The 17,333-nt window shown below is 49.6% G+C and overlaps 1 protein-coding gene across 1 annotated transcript; it reads right to left on the reverse strand.

Moving 5' to 3' along the window:
• Positions 1 to 4,404: 4,404 nt before the first annotated feature.
• On the reverse strand, positions 4,405 to 16,915 carry UCP3 (uncoupling protein 3). Its single transcript, XM_034995357.1, has 7 exons — positions 16,650 to 16,915; positions 11,842 to 12,062; positions 11,128 to 11,338; positions 10,651 to 10,851; positions 9,427 to 9,528; positions 8,693 to 8,873; positions 4,405 to 6,018 (listed from the first exon to the last, which is right to left on the reverse strand). The coding sequence occupies exons 2-7, from the start codon at positions 11,965 to 11,967 to the stop codon at positions 5,901 to 5,903; spliced, it is 939 nt and encodes a 312-aa protein (XP_034851248.1). The 5' UTR covers positions 11,968 to 12,062; positions 16,650 to 16,915; the 3' UTR covers positions 4,405 to 5,900.
• Between the last annotated feature and the right edge of the window lie 418 nt (positions 16,916 to 17,333).

Raw genomic sequence — 17,333 nt, forward strand, 5'->3', positions numbered from 1 at the left:
TTTTGGTTCCCAACAGAAAAGCTGTATTTCAGGAAGAGATTTTCTTGATCTTTTAAAAATTCATTCATTTTAGAATAAGCTTGGACACTTCCCTAATACCATTTACAAAAATTAACTCAAAATGGATCAAAGACCTAGATGTAAGGGCTAGTACTAGAAAACTCAGGAAAACACACACACACACACACACACACAGGGGAAAAGCTTCACAACAGTAGGTTTTGCAGTGATTTCTTGGATAAGATATCAAAGGCACAGGCACAAAAGAAAACATAGACAAATTGGAGCTCAAGAAAATTAAAAACTTTTGTGTATTGAAGAACTCAATCAACAGAATAAAAGGCAACCTACAAAATGGGAGAAAATATTTGCAAATCACATTATCTGATAAGGGATTAATATCCAGAATAGAGACCTCTTAAAACTCCATAACAAAAGTAACAACCCAATTCGAATTGGGCAAAGGACTTGAATAGACATTTCTCCAAACAAGACATACAGATGGCCAATAAGCACATGAAAAGATGCTCAACATCACTAATCATTAAGGAAATGCAAATCAAAACTACAATGAGATACCACCTCATACCCATTAGGAGAGTTATGATTAAAAATTGGAAAATAAATGTTGGTAAGAATGTGGAAAGATTGGAACCCTTGTGCACTGTTGAGGGGGGAATGTAGAATGCAGCTACTGTGGAAGACAGTATGATGATTCCTCAAAAAATAAAAAATAGAATGACCATATGGTCCAGCAGTTATACTTTTGGGTGTACACCCAAAAGAATGGAAAACAGGGTCTTAAGGTATTATACATGCATGTTCATAGCAGCATTATTCACAATGACCAAAAGGTAGAAGCAACCTAAGTGTCCATGGACAGGAATGGATAAACCAAACATGGTATATACATATAATGCAATATTATTCAGCCTTTAAAAGAAGGAAATTCTGGCACATGCTACAACAAGGATGAACCTTGAGGACATTATGCTGAGTGAAATAAGCCAGTCACGAAAAGATAAATATTATATGACTGTGTGAAGTACCTGGAGTAGTCAGATTTATAGAGACAGAAAGTAGGATGATGGTTGCAGGGAGCTAGGGGGAGCGGGAAATGGGAAGTTATTGTTTCATAGGAATAGAGTTTCAGTTTTGCAAGATGAAAAAGAGAGTTTGGGGCATGGATGGTTGCACAGCAGTATGAATATACTTAATACCACTGAACTGTACATTTAAAAATGGTTAAGATGATAATTTTTTTATTATGTTCAATTAGGAGATGATAAAGTTTATATTATGTATATTTTAAAAAATTAATTAAAAATTCATTTATTAACCCATTCATTTTGCAGTGTCCTAGGCACTCTGCTAAGGATGAGAGATGGAATTGTAAACATGACCCCATGCATGCCTGCAAAGAATTTACAGGCTCATGGGACTGCCAGGCAGGTAAACATGGTATAAGCAGAGCTGTGAGACTCTGTCAGAGGGGCACCTAAGTTTCCCATGTGTGTCGGACCCAGCATATGTCTAAGAGATAACAGAAGTGGGCAAAGCAATAAGTGGTACAAGATCTGTGCCTATGGTTCATAATCAGAAAGCTTTCTCCTAGGCAGAGCTGGAAATGGTGAATCTGCTAATACCCAAGAAATTTGGTTCAAGGGCCAGAAAATAATTTGCTAGGAATATTACTGAGGATATTTCTATGTTGTTTAAAACATGTGAGGCTCATCCTTGTCTTTTCTTACTACTATGTCCAAATTGAATCGTTCCAAGGGACTATTGATATTCGTTCACTCAACTATACTATTCCTTCACTCAACTCCCACTTTTACTACCCTTACCTGGGTTTCAACAACAGCCTCATCTTCTTACGACCAGAGGCTATTCCACAAATTCATTCTCTACAGTGCAGCTAGTCATTCCCTACTTAAAACACTTCAGTGGTGGGGTGGCAGGGCACCTGGGTGGCTCAGTTGGTGAAGTGTCTTCGTTTGGCTTGGGTCATGATCTTGGGGTCCTGGGATCAAGTGCCATGTCGGGCTCTCTGCTCAGTGGGGAGTCTCCTTCTCCCTTTGTCCCGCCCTGCTCCCCGCTCATGCTCCCTCTCTCAAATAAAGAAATAAAATCTTAAAACACTTCAGTGGCTCCACATTACCCTTAGAATACTCCAGACTCCTTAATGTGGTGTCTTAGTCAGCTCAGGCTGCCATAACAAAGTACCATACACTGGAGGCTTAAACAACTGGGATTTATTTCTCATTTCCTGGAGGCTGGGAAGTCCAAGATCAAGGTGCTTGCCAATCTGGTTTCCTGGTGAGGTCCCTCTTTCTGACTTGTGGAAGCCTTCTCACTGTGTCTTCACATGGTGGAGAGAGAAAGAGCGCTCTGGTCTCTCTTATTCTTCTTATAAGGACGCTAATCCCATCATGGGGTTCCCACCCTTATGCCCTCATCTAATACATATGAATTTTGGGGGTACACATTCAGTTCATAATATGTAGCTTCTACAGCCTTTCAAGGTCCCTGTTTTCCTCTTCATCCCCATCTCTCTCATTGCTTCCCTTGAGGTCTGCAACCCAGTCCTACTGACAACTGGCAAAACTTGGATGCCCCTTGTTCTTGCCTTGTTTCTGGGCCTTAGCACAAGCCATTTCCTCTCCCTAGAATGACTTTTACCCACCCTCTTTTTGCTTAGATAATTCCTAATTGTCCTTTAGGTGTCTTCCTTCAAGAAACTTCCTGGCCCCCAAACCAAGTCAGGTGTCCCTAATCTGTGTCCCTGCTCTTAGGTGCCTTATGCAGATCTCTAGTGTGGCTTTTATCACTCTGTATGGCTTATTTGTCTTTCCTGCCCCCCCGCCACCCTCCACCTCAATGAACTCCTTGAAGGCAGGATTGGCCTTGTTCATCTCAGCACCTAGTACAATGTGTGGCTTATATGTATGTACAATGAATGTTTTCCTTTGTATAGCACTCAGCAGTTTTCAAAGTGTCCTGACAGAAATTAACTCATCTATAGGGATATATTTCCTTAACATTCATTCCTTCTGAATAAAATATTCCTTTAAAAAATATTACCTTTACTCACAAGATTTATGTGAAGTCAGTTATCCTTTATGTCTCTAATGTGACTGAGTTGGGGCCAAAACTATGTCATTTTTGCTTGATACACTAGGAGAGTTTGAGAAAAAGCAGATTCCCTCTTTCTTTTTTTTTGAGAGTGAGTGAGCGTGTGCAGGAAGGGAGAGGGGCAAAGGGGGAGGGAGAGAGAGAGAATCTTAAGCAGACTCCTTGCTGAGCAAGGAGCCTGACACGGGGCTCGGTCTCACAACTCTGAGACCATAATCTGAGCTGAAATCAAGAGTCAGACTCTTAACTGACTGAGCCACCCAGACGGCCCAGAGCAGATTTCCTCTTAATGACTTGATGGAGTAGGTGTCTGTGGGTGTGCTGTGGGGGGATGGGTGCACAGAGCTAAGAAGCCAGCTTCCCTGTGTGGCCTCAGCTGGTGATCTGACTATTTTGCAAGATCTCATCCCTGACTTCCTTGTGGCAGAAATTGGGGGCCAGAACCAGGAAGGGCTTGCATGCTGTGGCTTAGAGGAAGCTGTTTCAGTTCTTAGAATCCCTGAACTTTAGAGCTTTAGGTCATTTGGTTCAACCTCTGCCTTTAAAAAGTGGGGAAAGAGATCTAATATTTTGCCCAGGAAACTGTAGAAGACCTCCCACCAATCTTGTTTTCCTTTCTTCAAAAGCCTGGACTCAGAGGTCACTAAGGTGCTGCTCCCAATCAAAATAGTTCTTAGTAGAATTGATCCTCTCTCTCTTTTGGTATCATCATCCGAATAGTTTGCTCTGGGTAGAGGATGTGTTGATACTGCTATGGAGAGGGCCTCTGGGTGGCTCAGTTGGTTAAGCGGCCGACTCTTGATTTCGGCTCAGGCAGCGTCCTGGGATAGAGCCCTGCATCAGCCTCCTTGCTCAGCAGGGAGTCTGCTTGAGGATTCTCTCTCCCTCTGCCCTTCCCCCTCCCCCTGCTAGTGCTCTTTCTCTGTTCCTAAAATAAATAAATAAATCTTTAAAAAATATATTGCTATGTAGAAATTCATAGAAGACATAGTTCCTGGCCCTAGGAATTTACAAACTGAGACTGGGAGTTTAAGAATGATTTGCACATGCCAGTCAAGTCAAAAGAAAGAGAAAGTTTTAAATATGGGTTTTATTTGAAAGTCAAAGCAGACATTAAATAAAAATAATCTTCATTTTTTTGTTTTTATTTGGACTTTCTGTTTGTGTATGTTGATAATCTCAAATTGTAATTTAAATTTAGGAAAGTGCTGAGAGTGAGTGGACATTTGCTTTTTCCTCAGGGATGCAGAGAGGTCAGAGTGGGGAGGGAGGCATATGACGTTGCTGAGCTCTTCTGCAAGGTGGGGGGTTGTTATTTCCACTTCTGTGCTAGGACACTGAGGTACTAGGATTCCTGGTAAGGTGAGGGGAAGGGACATTTGACCCCAGTTCTGTTATTAGCGTCACATAAGCTGCTAAGAAGCAGAAGAAGACTGACATTCTGGGTCCTCATTATCAGCCTGAAAGAGCTTCAGTGAAGTTCAGAAGGAGGTCGTCTGGTTCAAGCCCACCTTTTACATACAGATGGAGAAGTCAAAGCCCTAAAAGGTGGAGCAACCGGCCTGGGCTGAAGGCAGTGGGAGCATGTGGGACCAAAGGCCCAGCCCTGGCTAACAGGAAACCTGGTGAGAAAGGGACATTCTGCCCAAGAAAGAGAAGGCAAAAAAAACCAAACAAACACTGTTCTCATTCCCATACCCTTTACTGAATTATACTAATTTTCCAAAAACCTCTGAGTCCTGCTACTTTAGGCTGCCAGCCTGACATCTACCTCCTTTTCCCCAAGCCTGGCACCCCTCAGGGGCCTCACAGTCCCGCTGGGAAGCAAGGGCTGCGTGGGAGTGGGGCTTCTGTGAGTGCACACCATTCTCTGTCACCCCTGGCCCCCCAGCCCCTGCCTCCTTTGGTCTAAGCTCTAGACAACCTTTCAACCTTTCAAAAACTTCCCTGGCACTTCCTCACTGTCCTGAGAAAATCTTTCCCAAGGCCTTGTCCTTATATTTACACTTGTAAATATCAGAGCTTTTGCTTTTAGAAAGTGCTTTCGTGTCCATCTTGTCACTTGATCCTATGATCACTGGTGAGAGAGGAGGGAAACAATTATTACTCCCATCTTACAGGAGAGAAGATGGAGTCTGCCCTCTTGATTGTCCAGTGTCATCAGGGAACAGTACGAATCTCAGCCTCATGCCGGCCCAGCAGTGGCCCTTTGGCACAGGTTCCAGATTTTCTTTCTCTGTGTGTCTTTTTTTGGTCTCATATTTTCTAGAATCCCAATGGCTTCTAAGTGGCGGGCACATTACATATATGGCTGATGATCCACGGTTAGCCAAAGGCTGCAGTCACAGCTATGTTGCTTTGGCAGCATCCCTCCAAACTCCTTAGCTGCTTTCCAAGTGTCATGTGCCACTGCTGTCCCATGCTTGCAGTCTTCCCTGTTTACAATTCATCATTTAATCAGATTTTTTTTTAGAGAACAGAGGTTTGCAAACTTTTGTTTTATCCAAATGGATGTTTTGGTTTGTTTTCTCTTGCCTAAATATTAGGCATCCAACATATGGGTCCCCCAAATTAATATAATTTAATTTCCATCTTGTCAGTGCAAAACAGATGTGTTCTTAAGACAAAGCACTGAAGACCAGAATCCTTCCTCTGCTTCTATTTCTTGACTCAGTAGCAAGTAAACAGTTCTGTAAACATGTGTGGGTTTGTGTGTGCCTGGACCCACTGGTTCTTGTTCTAGTTAAGTGCCAGGTGGGCTTGCTTTATTCAGAATGGAGATTCCGTAGCATCTGGACTTTCATGAAGGCCCGTTTCAGCTGCTCATAGGTCACGAACATCACCACATTCCAGGTTCCCAAACGCAAAAAGGATGGTGTAAATCTGATGAGAGAAACAACCAAACATCAGGTGGAGTGGACTAAGAATCCCAGATAGATCTCCGGTGCTCCCCCCATTCACAGTGTTAGTGCCAAAGGACCTAGGCTTCTATTAGTCACAAGCAGTCTCTGAGATCTGTTCAGGCTTTTCCTTCTCTGCTGAAGGAATTTAGGCAGAAGCGGCAGTCAGGAAAGGAAAGAAAACACATTTTGAGCCAGGTTCTGTGTTAGGCAGTTAATTCCCACAATTCTATAAGGCAGCTATGATGGTTGCCAGGTTTCTTTTTTAGAAACTCCAGGGGCACCTGGGTGGCTCAGTCAGTTAAACATTTGATTCTTGGTTTTGGCTCAGGTCTTGATCTCAGGGTCATGGGGTGGAGCCCTGAGTCAGGCTCTGCGCTCAGTGGTGAGTCTGCTTGAGATTTTCTCTCTCTCTCTTTCTCTCTCTCTCTGCCCCTACCCGCCCCCTGCCCCCGCTTGCATGCGTGCTCTCTCTCCCTCAAATATATAAGTAAATCTTAAAAAAAAAAAAAAAAGGAACTGAAGCCCAGGGTAGTTAAGGAGCTCAGCTAAAACTACCTGACTCCGCCCTGGCTGGGTGTTCCTGGAATCATTTACATGCTGAGGGGCCATCCCTGAGGAGGCCCTGCCAGGGCATCTAGAAGCTGGCACACCAAGGGGTCAAGACTGGGTGACACCAACTTTAGCTAATCTCCAGAGAGCCTGTCTGTCCTGTGATAGCGCAGCTGGGAGACCGTCCCCACCTCAGCTTCGCAGACTCAGGGAGGAGCCTGGGACCTGGCGCGGCTCCCTCTTCAGCCTTTCTCTCTCTCTGCTAATCCCCTCCTGATCCTCTCCTCTCCTGCCAGACTTGCTTCCATGCCTTTGCCTGTGCTGCTCCTTCTGCCTGGGAATGTCCCCTACTCTCCTCCCTGCGGGGCTGGTTGCTCTTGGCTCTGTAGAACTCGGCTTCGGCCCCATAGCCTCATACCAAGGTCTCTCCAGAACCCTCAGCCTAGCCTTCCCAGGGAGAATAGCACTGGGGCAAAGAGTGTGAACTCTAGAGTCAGACCTGGGTTCAGACCCTAGCTCTGTCATTTTCTAGCTTCATGACTTAGGACAGGTTACTTAATCTTTCTAAGCCTCAGTGTCCTCATCTGTAAAATGAGGAGAATAACAGCAGTTACCTCATAGAGCTGTTGTGAAGGAATAAATGAGTTAATGTACAGCATACAGTACAGGGCCCAGTATCCGTAAATGCTCCATAAATGTCACCTGTCTGCTGCTCTTTGAGGAAAGCACAGGGCCTGGCACACATGAGATGCTCAGTAAATGTTTCCAAGTGAAAGACTAAACTGAGGGCACCTGGATGGTTAAGCGTCTGCCTTCGGCTCAGGTCATGATCCAGGGTCCTGGGATCGAGTCCTGCATCGGGCTCCCTGCTCAGCAGGAAGCCTGCTTCTCCCTCTGCCTCTCTCTCTTATGAATAGATAAATAAAATCTTTAAAAAAAAAAAAAAAAGAAACTGAGACAGGTGGCTACTGCTGATGATTGTAATGATAGAAGCACTTACAGGAAAAGAAGTCTGGCAATTGAAATAGCTTTATGATGTCACTCACAGGGTTGAGAACCTGATTGCCTGTTGGGTCCAATCTAACATTGGGCACCAGAAAACTATCTGCTGAAGGCATCAGTAGTGGGAGGTGTAAGGGCCAAGCCAAGAGCTTGACAGTAGGATGGATAACGACATGTGGGGTGGCATCTGATGATCTGGCTCAGAGCCGTGGCTCTGACATTTTAAATATGTGATCTTGGGTAAGTCACTTGACCTTTCTGAGTCTCAGTTTCTTCCTCAGTAAATGTGGAGAATATTGCCCAGTTCAGGCGGTTGTTGAGATAATCTGTGTAAAGTGCTTTGTGTAAGGCCTTGTACTTGGTGACTTAGCGGTCATGGTGATTGTTAATAACCTACATTATTGAGTGCCGGCTTTTGGCTAGGGAGATGAAAGACATATAAGCCACCAGTTCTGGCTTTAAGGAGCTTGTGATGTAGCATGCAGGATAATTTAAACTTACAAATCCTGTAACACAAAGTAGGAGGTGGTAAATACCATAAAAATGGTATCAAGGAAGTATTGCTGCAGTTCACAGAGAGAAGGAAACATCTGCACCTGAGAATGTTGGGGAGGAGGTGGCATTTGAACTAGTTCTGAAGCACGTGCATGAGGTGGGAAAGGCATTCCATTAAGAGGGAATGGTAAAAGCAGACACGGAGCAAGAAAATGTGACATGTGTTGGGCACTGTGGCCGCCATCAGTGGTGATCCACAGTCTTGACAGTGGGTTGGAGAAAAGTCTCAGGACTACCAACCACTTTTCCCTCCTTCTCCCTTGCCCAGTAAGTTTGGGGATAGACAGTACTTTGACCTATGCCTAGACTTCTTTTTCTCAGGTAAGCCTCCCCTGACTCTCCAAATCAGATTTGGTCCACTTTTTTTTTTTTTTTTTTTAACTTCCATAGTTCTTTATATTTGTCCTTTGTGGCATTTACATCTGTGCTTGCTCACCACGTCCCCAGGTGGACCCACGGCAGGCACGTTACACGTGGAAGGAAGGAGGGAAGGAAGCAAGCCCAGGTTCTCTGGGAGGGGCTGCTGGAGGCAGGAGGGGGAGGCTCACCCCTTATAGAAGGCTGTGGGGCCCTCGTGGGCCACCGTCTTCAGCATACAGTCCAGGGGGCTGCGGTATTGCCCTGGGGGCGAGTTCATGTACCGGGTCTTCACCACGTCCACTGGGGAGGCCACCACTGTGGCACAGAAGCCGGCTCCAAAGGCAGAGATGAAGTGGCAGGGGAAGTTGTCTGTAGCAGGGAAGGGAGGAGCAAGCACGGAGCTGTGAGATGGCAGTGCGCTGGCTTTCTGTTCCATGTGTGTCAGCATTTGTCCTTCACTAAACTGGGAACTCCTTGAGTGTAGGATAATGCTTTCTAGAGCTCTCACAGAACTTGCCAAATAGAACAGGGCTGTCCCACAGTTGGCAGGCTGGGCAGCCCAGCGATCTCATTAGAGGAGAATGAAGTCAGAGAAGGCGACTCTTGCTTCAAGATGCATGGTGGGAAGTGCTGGGCTGGGACCCAGGGCTCGGGCCTCCTTATCCAGGGTTCTTTCCCACTCATCACAATGATGGACTGGGCACTTTTTAAAAGATCTAATTGGCATTCTTAAGTGATTTATGAATTGGGCAGCACCCCATCTAGCAAGTAGAGAGGCACTCCTATTGGGCATCTTTACTGGGCACTGCTCCTCTCTCTGCTCCTTCTAACACCCGGTTGCCTCTGAGTGGTGCCCACTCTGTGGAATTCCAGGTTCCCTCCCTGCTGTGGGAGGGCAGCTCCCTGGAGCCCAGGGCCTCACCAGTGAGCAGGTGATAGTCTAGCAGCTTCTCCTTGATGATGTCATAGGTCACCATCTCAGCACAGTTGACGATGGCATTCCTTGTGATGTTGGGCAAAGTTCCTGTGAAGGATGGGGTGGGGGCTGATTAGTGAAAAATAAGGCCCCGGTTTGGGGGCAGAATGCTCCATTCCAGTGGTCTCAGAGGAGCCTGCCTCAGTTGAGCGGATTCCACACTTTCCTCTCTGGGGTTAACTCTTAGATTATCCATGTCCACCTCAGAGACAGAAAACAGAGAGGCCCTCTTATGTTTGTCTGAGCCACATTTTGGAGAATAATCTGCAATATCTATCAAAATTAAAATACGCCTCTGTGAGATCTGGCTAAAGCCAGGCAAGGAAGCCTTTTTTTGGAGGAGGGAGGCCAGGCTCTTGGAGCAGTGACAGACGGTAGCCCTGGGAGGCCCCAGGAGAGCTTTCAGACCCAGCCACTGATACACAGATGAGGTCTGGGCTTCGGGAGAGCACCGAGCAAATCAGACTGTGACCCAGGTGTCCTGTCCTTAACCTTCACTGGGTCACTGTTTCTTCTGCAAGGATTTGTATGACCCCTGGCCCACATGGGGGAGAGATTCCAGCATTTGTCAAGGTGGCCTCCACTTGGACACATAGGGAACCGGAAAGCCTTACTCTTGAGGAAGCCCGTTCCTCATCATATCTCCCTACATCCAACAACTCACAGCTGCCTCCTCCACTGGCCTCTCTTTCTTCTCCATGTCCTATAGTCACTCCTGATAGAACTTTGCTGGGGAAGCCCTACCCTTCCATCTCCACACACCTAGAGCCCACTGAGCCTTGAGGCCCAGCTTGCGCGTCACCTTCCCCCCGGAGCCTGCGTGGCCTCTCCTGCCTCTGGCCGTATACCTCTGTGTGAACCTCACACATCCTACCCTGTGGAATGGCTGCTCCTTGACGTGTCTCATCTCTCTTTGTCTGTGAGAGCCATGAGGGTATGGAAGGTATCTTCTATTCATTTGTCTCCCTCATAGCAGCCTGCACATGCTGAAGCGTTGACACATTGAACTGAATTTGGGGCAGGTCAATGTGATAGTTTTGGTTGGGATGTTCTTACAGAATCACTGGAATATACCATGCTGGGAGTTCCCTCCTTGCTCGGTTCTCTGCCCTAGCTCAAGGGTAAGGCATGCTTTGCCCACGGCCCTCTGAGCCTGGAGTCCGGACCTACCTTTCCATAGGCCCCTGACCCCTTCTTCCCTGGCAATGGTCCTGTAGGCATCCATTGTCCCACTGTATTTCCTGTTGCTCCTGGCCCGAGGGGGTATGCTGGCCTGAAACCGGACCTTCACCACATCCGTGGGCTGGGCGCACGATACCGCCATGGCCCCTGTGGTGCAGCCTGCCAAAATCCGGGTAGTGATGCTCGAGTCTGGAGAGAAGGAGAGAAGAGTGGGTCAGTGTTCTGCCACCCAGCACTTCTCTGGGCTCTGGATGCTGTTCTCTGGGGAGCTGCCCTTGCCTGATGCCTGCCTCCTCTCCTAGGCTCAAGGTCCTGACAGCGGCTCGGTCTCCTCATGAGTGTCTATTACCCGCCTCCTACGCCCCAGCTCTTTCTCTGAGTCTGTACTGCCCTCATGTCTGACCCTCTAGCCTAGAGTCTGCCTCTGCCTATCCCCTCGGTGTCCACAGGATACCAGGCACTCACGGTCCGCTCCTTTGGGGGTGTAGAACTGCTTGACAGAGTCATAGAGGCCAATGCGGATGGAGGCAAAGCTCATCTGGCGCTGCAGGCCGGCGACCAGCCCGTTGTAGGGGCTGCGGGGGCCCTCGGTGCGCACCATGGTCAGGATGGTGCCCAGCACGCCGCGGTACTGGGGTCTCTGGGCTGCCTGGGTCGCCTGGTTCTCCCCCTGGATCTGAGGAACATCCCAGCAGAGGTGTGAGGAGCTGGGAGGAGGGGAGAGGCGGCTGTGTGCAGAAGGAGCTGTCCAGGGCTGGTTCTCGAGCACGAGCAGGATTATAGCCATCACATCCCAGGAAAAACAACTGAGGTTTGTGCATCAGTGTATTGCTCATAAGCTGTCACACATGGTGTGGTGCTCAGCCCTCAGAGCAAATGGAGGGCAGATTGTTTTTCCCACAACAAGTGGTCAGTGGTTTGCCCAAGGTCACACAGTTACTTACTTTTACTTCACACTCCATGGTTTACAAAGTAGGGTGAGGCCATGAAGGGCCCAAGGAGCTAAGATTTTTTTTTTTTGTCTTGGATGATGGTGAGGCAGGGTTGTAAGCAGTGGAGTGAGTGGCCTGCTCAGGGTTCTGTGTGAGGAGAGCAGGCCGGCACACACAAGAGGTGCTGGCATGGAGAACTCAGTCCTTCCTTTGATCTGAACAATGACCCTTGCCAAAAAGCACCTACCTGCAGGCGGACCTTGGCTGTGTCCAGTGGAAAGGTGAGGAGATCAGCAAAACAGGCCGCTGTGCCTGCCCCCAGGAATTTCACAGCTGTGGTAGGAGGTACCTCTGAAGGCTTTAGTCCAACCATGGTCCCAGAAGGTTCTGCCTGGTCCCTCCAGGGCCCAGCAGAGGTCCAAGGAGAGAGGCTGCTTTGCAGTCCTGAGCTTTAGTGCAGGGAGGAGGCTGCAGGAGACAGGCCAGAGGAGGCAGATGGAACTTGGGCCATCCGGACTGTCCCCAGGCTCCTTTCAGCACCGGGAGAAGTAAGAGAAAAGCCTGGGCATTGCTATGCTTAGCTGTGTAGATTTGGCTTATAAGAACAGGTCACTTTCCCAGCCCTTATCTCTTGTGATCCTTACCCTCCCCCCTCCTCTCTCCACTGACCAGGTGGATCTTCGTCCTTTAGAGGAGGAAACTGAAGCTCAGGCAGGGACCAGACCTCATTCTGACTCCACCCTATGACCCTGTTCTCTTTCTCCTGCATCAGGCTGCTCCCTGGGAAGGACCTGCTCCCTGAAGTGTATGGAGAGCCTACCAAGTCTCTCCACTTCAGGTCCTTCTTTCCCAGATCAGCAATATAAATGTGCCTCATGACTCGCCTAAACTGTTAGTTATCTTGGATGAAAGCTTGGTTTTTCTTTCTTTTTTTTTTGCAAGGTTGCCTGAATATACTCTTATTCTACTTAAAACGAAATCCTTCCCAGGCTGTGATTCCTCCCTGTCACTAGAGATTGTTCATCTGTGACTGGAGGCGTTTCCTCCCAACACTGTGGGATTCCTGGGGCTGATGTTCTGCTTTGGAGGAGGGAGGGAGTGGTTCCACGCTTCTCTGCTGCTCTGGCCGCCCCCCCCCCCCCCGCAGCTCCCAGGGAGATGGGGCTACAGAGCGACCGCTGCTAATTTGGGGGGCAGTGGCAGCTGCTCTGCCTGGCTCAGCGCATGCCCTTTCCCCCTCACACCCCCGAGGGCATCCCTTCTCAGCTGAAGAGATCGGGCTTCTCAGAGGAGGATCGGCGTTGGGTCAAGAGAATGTGTCCCCTCTCCCCGTGGGCACTTGTAGCTGCACCCGTCCTACTGCTGGCTGAGCAGGGTAGGTTCACATCCCAAGGTCCTGGTTTAGCTGTGGTTACCTTGGGAAGTTGGCACGCTTGTCACGGGCAGCCCGGCACTCTTACAACCTGAACTTCTGGGCGTTTGGCTTTTGGCGCTGAGGCCCTTTCTTAGCAGGTCACACCCCCTGGCACCCAACGCACACATACCCCTCATGTGCTGGGATCCTGGACTCTTCAGAACAAAGTCCAGAGTCCTTGCCATGGTTGGTGGACTCATAAGACCCACCGCATGCTAGGTTCTGTGCTTGGCATTCCTGGAAATCTGGGGATGAGCAAATAGTCTGTGCGACTTGCCCACAAGGAACTCTCAAGGAGTCTTGTGGGGGCATCAGACACATCCACAGAAGATGGGTTGCACCAATGTCAGAGGGGAGGAAAGCCCCAAGAAGGGACTCAAAGGAGGGGGAGACCCCCTCTTTTGTTTGTGAGGTGGAATAAGAACCATTTCATGGTGGAGGGTGGGAGGAGGGTCACATAACTTAGGCTTTGAAAAGTGGGCAGGATTTCGGCAGCTGAAGGAGGAAGGGTGTTCCAGATGCAGGGAAGGGCATGAGCTTGTGTGAGAGTCCAGGGCATGGATTCAGGTAGGAGGAGAAAATGACCACCTGGGTCTGAGGCCCTCCCAGCAGAGTTTTTGCACATAATCCCACTGAATTCTCCCAACTTTCCTGAGAGGTAGCTGCTCCTTCCCCTACTTTTGGATGAGCAAACCAGGACTTGGGGACATTAGCTTGCTGAGTGTTACCAGCCACTAGTGTCCGTGCCTGGCTCACTCTGCTGTACTAGGCTCGAAACAGCCTTGGAAAGAAGGCAGGGAAGCTTTAAATCCATTTTACAGATGAGAAAAAGAGGCTTAAGATGGAGAGAGACGGATCGAAAGGCACAGAACCTCAACTAAATTCTCCTGGCAGTGAGGCCCCTTCACCATTCGGCTCGGGACCCCAGTAGGTATGGTAGTATGCATTTCCAGACCTTGTCTTTTTTATTGAGGGCATTCAAAGCCCTTTGCAGTTAATGAATTATATGCCAGCCCATCTAGAGAATTAAGTGCTAAGCATACAGAACAACAGCGTGGTGAGGAAAGCTGGGTGGGCATCACTGCCCAGCTTGGCAGATGAAGAAAATGGCCAGAGAGGCTGAGGGCTCCCTCTGCAGTGTTCCTCCCACAGCCTGTCTTCCTGCTTTTCTATACTGCCTCCCTGAGGGTCCAAGAAGGATCTAGCTCCTGGGGCGGTGTGGACGCACTGGTGCCCATGGACCTGAGCCTGGTGGAGGGGACAGACTGCAGCATGCTAGGGGAACACAGCCCTCCACTTGCCTCCTTCCCATTTCCCTTTGCCTACAGAAGACCAGCAGCTGCCAGGAGGGCTCAGTTCCCAGCAAGGGGGCTCTCTCTGGGGCTGGAATGCATGTGTAGGGTATGCGCGAGCAGCTGCCTCCCTTGTTCCAGGCCCTGGCATTGCCCTGGCCTTTCCCCTTCTCTGACGTGAGCTGGACTGCTCAGAGCCCCAGGGTCAGGAATCTGAGTGTCTGACTCTCAGAGCTGGGGAGGCCCTTGGGGGTCGTGTTCTCTAGTGTCTCTTACTGGTTGTAGGAGTGTCCTTTCTTCAAAGCCTTTGGTAGCCACTCAGATTCTAATAGAAGGATCCTGCAAGTTAGGTATTTTTACTCCGCTTGCACAGTTACAAACTGAGGCCCAGACAGGTGAAATGACCTGTCAGAGTTCACCCAGTGAGCAGAAGTGGGATTCCCACCAGGGCTATGTGACTCCAAGGCATTCTCTGGTCTTAGCCCCCTGGGTGCAGAGGATTTGTGATGTACCTGGGCCCACAGGGAACACTCCATGAGTTTTGTCTCATGGGCTGGGTCTCCCTGGGGAAGCCTGTTTTCCGCCTGGCCTGGGGGTTGGGTGGGAGGACTGGGGGAGGCTGAACTGTCAAGAAACTCCTTTGCCCCAGCCTCTGTTGATTAGCTCATTAACTGCAGTTGTTCCCCCCCTAGATAGGGAGCCCCAAAGGCAGGGACAGGGTCTACTGATCGTGCTTCTCTGTGTAGCCTGGTACAGGGATGGCCCAGGGCTAGAGGAGCCCAGGGAGGACCAGTTGACCAAGGAACCCCACTTGCTGAAGTGGAGAAATGGGAAATGAAATCAGAGAAGCCCTTCACAGTGTTCTTTGGTGGAGGGTCTGGAATGCCAGGGCTGTACTGAATCTAGCAGAGAATGGGGAGTGGTTGGTGGTTCTCAAGTCGAGGAATGACACCATCAGACCAGCGTTCAGAGTATGCTGGTGCAAATGTCAAGACTGGACTGGAAGGTGAGGGGCCAGTGAGGAGGCTGTTGGAATGGTGCAGCCAGAGGTGTTGGAGCCTGAAGTCAGGCAAGAGCAGCGGCCGTGGGTGAAGCTGGAACCTATTCCAGATGCAGTTCTGAGCCGCTCACGGGAGGCAGAATGGATGGGCGGGGACTCCTTGGGGGAGAGGGGGCTCTAGAACTTTCATTAGTCAAGCTGTGGTGGAGAGGGAGGCCACAATGGTACACTCAGGTGGGGGCTGCCCTGAGGCCACTGCTTCCCGCCTTCCTTCCTTCCTGCTTGACTCCAGCCTCCTGAATTGATACTTGAGGAAATCTAGCAGCCCGCAGAACTTTGCCAGTGGCGAAGGGGAAGTTGAGAGCAGAACTCTTCTCTCTGTGGCTCCGTTGGGGCCCTTGAGGGATGGCACGTTCCAGCTACCTGGCCACAGTAGGAGTGCCCCATTACGTCTGCTCGGTGCTTCTTGCCTGAGGCACGGTGGTGGCGCCCCGATAGGTGTTGACGAATTCAGTCCCTTTATGAGGCCATACGGTAGTTGTCACAGGGATTCCCACTTCATAACCAAGGGACCTCAGGCTGTGAAGGCTTCAGCTAGTCATAAGACGGAAGGGATGGGGCTGGGATGGGAGCCCAGCTCGGTCTGCCACGCGCGTGTGCCGCCGTCCAGAGCCTCACACCTCAGGGAGAGCTCAGGATCCCTGGAGCTGCTTGTTTACAGAGTGGATTCTCAGAGGCCGTCAGTGCCAGAGATCGAGTCGGGGCTGGGCTGGGGCTGGGGAAGCTCTTCTCCATGGTAACTCGGAAGCAGGGATCGGAGGACCCCATTCTGAGATGCCCTGCCCGATCTCGCCTTCCTGGCAAAGCCTCCACAGCATGTCCCCGCTGAGGAAGCAACCTGAGTAGAGTTCTGTGGGCTCGTAAACCTCCCTGTATGTGAGGCCAGAGGTGCCTGCACCATCTCTAACTCAGGAAAGGGGTCTCCAGGACCCTCATGGGGGAAGGGCTTAATGCTCTGGAGGCATTCTGGAGATTCTGTGCCAGACTAAGGAGAAAGCCACTTCTTATCTATGGAGATTTGCAAAATCACAGCAGAGGCAGCCAGCAGAGAAAGGGGACAGTGGGTTGTGGGTGACACGGGTGTTGGGGTCGAGCCTCAGCCCAGCCACGGTGCCCCCTCATCAGGGTTGCAGTTACCCCCTCTTGACTCGGTGGGGGAGGAACGCAATCTCCCAGCTCTGTAGTGATCCCAGGATAGTGATCCCGGTCAGCTCCTGGCTGCTCTCTGTAAGCTGCCGTGAAGGGCAGAACATGGAGGGGGAAGGGGGTGGTGGAGAATGGGGTCTTACCTGTGAGTCCAGCCAGGGTAGGGGAAGCACAGGGCCGCCTCAAGGCTCCTTAGGGCTCCATCCCAGGAGGTGGCAGCAGGGATCTAGTTGCCCCCTCGCCATTCACTGTTGTCTCTGCTGCCTCTGGCTTGGCACCTATCTTTATATGCTCCAGCTGACCTGAAACCTTACCCTACAGAAGCTTAGTTGACAGCCTGATCACCTGACAAGAGGCGGCTGGCTGGTGAGTGGCAGGGAGGTGAGGGGAAAGGTTGGACTTCCAGATCTGGTTTAGTTCCTCTGACTTGGGTTCTTTAAAATAGCCCCTTCCAGCTGCTGAAAGAGCTACCTTAGGTAATAAGGGCACATGGGGGAAAGGGGTTGGACCAGTCACCTTTGAGAATTCAAAGGTCAAGGCCACACACGATAGGCTGGGCAGGGCTCTCCTAACATTAACAATGATAGTAACAGTCATTTCTTGGTGCCTACTGTGTGCCAGGTACTTTATATATATTCCTTCTGTTTTTCACAACCCTATGAGGTAAGTACTATTAAGATTCTGTTGTTTACTTACTTACTTATATATATATTTTAAAGATTTTTTTACTTATTTGAGAGAGAGAGAGCGCATGAGCAGGGGTTAGGGGCAGAGGCAGAAGGAGAAGCAGACTCCCCACTGAGCAGGGACTGAAATCATGATGTGAA

This window comes from Mirounga leonina, unplaced genomic scaffold (genome assembly GCF_011800145.1).
Source record: "Mirounga leonina isolate KUSES-001 unplaced genomic scaffold, KU_Mleo_1.0 Mir_92, whole genome shotgun sequence".
In the NCBI taxonomy this organism is placed as follows: Eukaryota; Metazoa; Chordata; class Mammalia; order Carnivora; family Phocidae; genus Mirounga; species Mirounga leonina.

Bases quoted from the DNA above. Each gene is read 5' to 3' on its own strand.
- UCP3 (XM_034995357.1), bottom strand. From the start codon at position 11,967: ATGGTTGGACTAAAGCCTTCAGAGGTACCTCCTACCACAGCTGTGAAA. The intron at 11,339-11,841 runs GTAGGTGCTTTT...GATGTTCCTCAG, and splicing joins CAGCCAAGGTCCGCCTGCAG to ATCCAGGGGGAGAACCAGGC. The intron at 9,529-10,650 runs GTAGGTCCGGAC...CATCCTTCACAG, and splicing joins GGTCAGGGGCCTATGGAAAG to GAACTTTGCCCAACATCACA.